At 37.5% G+C, this 1,912-nt stretch overlaps 1 protein-coding gene across 1 annotated transcript; it reads right to left on the bottom strand.

Moving 5' to 3' along the window:
* Positions 1-1,254: 1,254 nt before the first annotated feature.
* On the bottom strand, positions 1,255-1,826 carry LOC107885253. The gene is made up of 2 exons (XM_016808852.2): positions 1,659-1,826; positions 1,255-1,534 (listed from the first exon to the last, which is right to left on the bottom strand). The coding sequence occupies exons 1-2, from the start codon at positions 1,781-1,783 to the stop codon at positions 1,255-1,257; spliced, it is 405 nt and encodes a 134-aa protein (XP_016664341.1). The 5' UTR covers positions 1,784-1,826.
* Between the last annotated feature and the right edge of the window lie 86 nt (positions 1,827-1,912).

The raw sequence follows: 1,912 nt of genomic DNA, 5'->3' as shown, positions 1-1,912 counted from the left end.
GTTTTAACAGTATAAAATTATTAGAAATAGAGCTTTGGGAGTGGGCCCTTAGGGCCCTTCTGGAGCCACCTCTGGCAGTTCAACGGATAACAGTCCGTAGGGTTTGGTCTGTGTAAACCAATCCCCTACTATAACCAAAGAGTGGGAATAAGTTTGTGCAGTCAGAAATATCGTTAAAAAAAACCCTGCTATTGTGTATTTGTAACAAGACAGAATACCCACTCTCATTTTTCTCACAATAGCTGCGGCCAGCGTGCGCAGTGAACTATACTATAAAATGTGTCGCCGCAGGAACCAACACCGACGCGCCGCCGGCCGACCTGAAGCGAATTAACAAATGTGTTGCGCACAACAACTCGCGCCAAGTACGCGCACTAGATAGCGCAAACGACATTCATACTTTCAACACGCGTTGTACCAGCCGTCATGAACCACCTAAGACTTCTTATACCGGTAATATAATACCATCTAAGGACCACGCGTCACTCCAATAACGTACCAGCTAAAAAACATCATGCTCAGACAACATCATACCATCTAATACCATTGAAAACTGTCATCGCAGAGCAGTCATAAACATAGATTAAAGAATAGTAATGGTCATAAACCAACACGGAGGAGTATCATTGCCGCCGCCGACAAGAACGCCGCGAAACCGACGTCCAATGTGCCGTTCCCCTTTTACCTCTCCGCCGTTTCTGGAGCCAGTATACTCCACTGGTGCAAACTGACCGACGCGATGTGTGAACCGCCGTACTACGTAGCCCGTGCCGCGCCGCCGAGAACGCCGAAAAACCGTCGTTCGTCGTACAATCGCCATGCCACTCGTAATACACCTGTACGTAATTTTACCTACTCTTCGCCGTCCAAGAAAAATATCGTTTTACGTCACGCCGCACTATCGTGAAGGCAGAGCCCTCGCCACCGCCGTCCGTATATTGCGTGCGTACAATAGGGGTAGAACACGATTGAGAACGGTCCTTATCGGCCGTACCTTTTTTAATAGCACGATTGAGAACGTTCTTACCTGCTAACTTTTATGCAACATTGTCACATTAATTAAAAATAAAAATAATAAAAATACAATATACAATATATATAAGATATCCATTTTTTAAGATTAAAAGTAAAAAAAAAATTATATTTATATACAACATATTTGTCAGCTTAAGATAAAAAATTAAAAAAATTAAAATTTATTTACAATATATTTATATATTTTATTTGTCAGCTTAGGATTAAAAATTTAAAAAATCAATATTTTTTTCCTAAGTACTTATTTCCGGTTAATTTTAAATACCTTATAATGTCCTTATTTTGTTCAAACTCTTTATATAAATTAATTGTTGAAACAATACGATTATAATCTTTGCTGGCCATGGTTTTTGTAATATTATTTTCAATGGAGTTGATTATTGCCACGGTTTGTGTTTGGGTCTCCTTTAAAACAGAAATTACTGCATGTGTAGGAGGATGTGTGCTGTAAAATTGTCCATTATAAGTTCTGTGAAAACTTTCTGCTCCATTGGTGGTTCTTAAAAATAAAATAATAAATTACTTTAAACATGCAGACTAAATAAAAGCAGATAAATATAATTACAAATAACTATGGAATACATTATTATTATTATATATATTATTATTATATTATTAAGTACCTTGGGTTTAATAACGGTACTTGAGCCCAAAGAATAGGAGGAAATAGCGAATCATCTTCAATGTATGTGTTTAACACGTAGTCTGAAAATAAACTCCCAACTTCTAAGTCTGGACATATTTCCATAAGTTTTGTAAACGCATCATCGACATCAGTGGGAAGTAGAAAAGGCAGACTAAAAATAATTTAAGCCATTGACCTAATTCGTCATTGTTGTCTTTGTATGCACTTCTCAACTTTGATTCTCCGTTTATC

This window comes from Acyrthosiphon pisum, unplaced genomic scaffold, assembly GCF_005508785.2.
Source record: "Acyrthosiphon pisum isolate AL4f unplaced genomic scaffold, pea_aphid_22Mar2018_4r6ur Scaffold_232;HRSCAF=640, whole genome shotgun sequence".
Taxonomy (NCBI): Eukaryota; Metazoa; Arthropoda; class Insecta; order Hemiptera; family Aphididae; genus Acyrthosiphon; species Acyrthosiphon pisum.
This window is presented reverse-complemented; position numbering and strand designations above follow the sequence as displayed.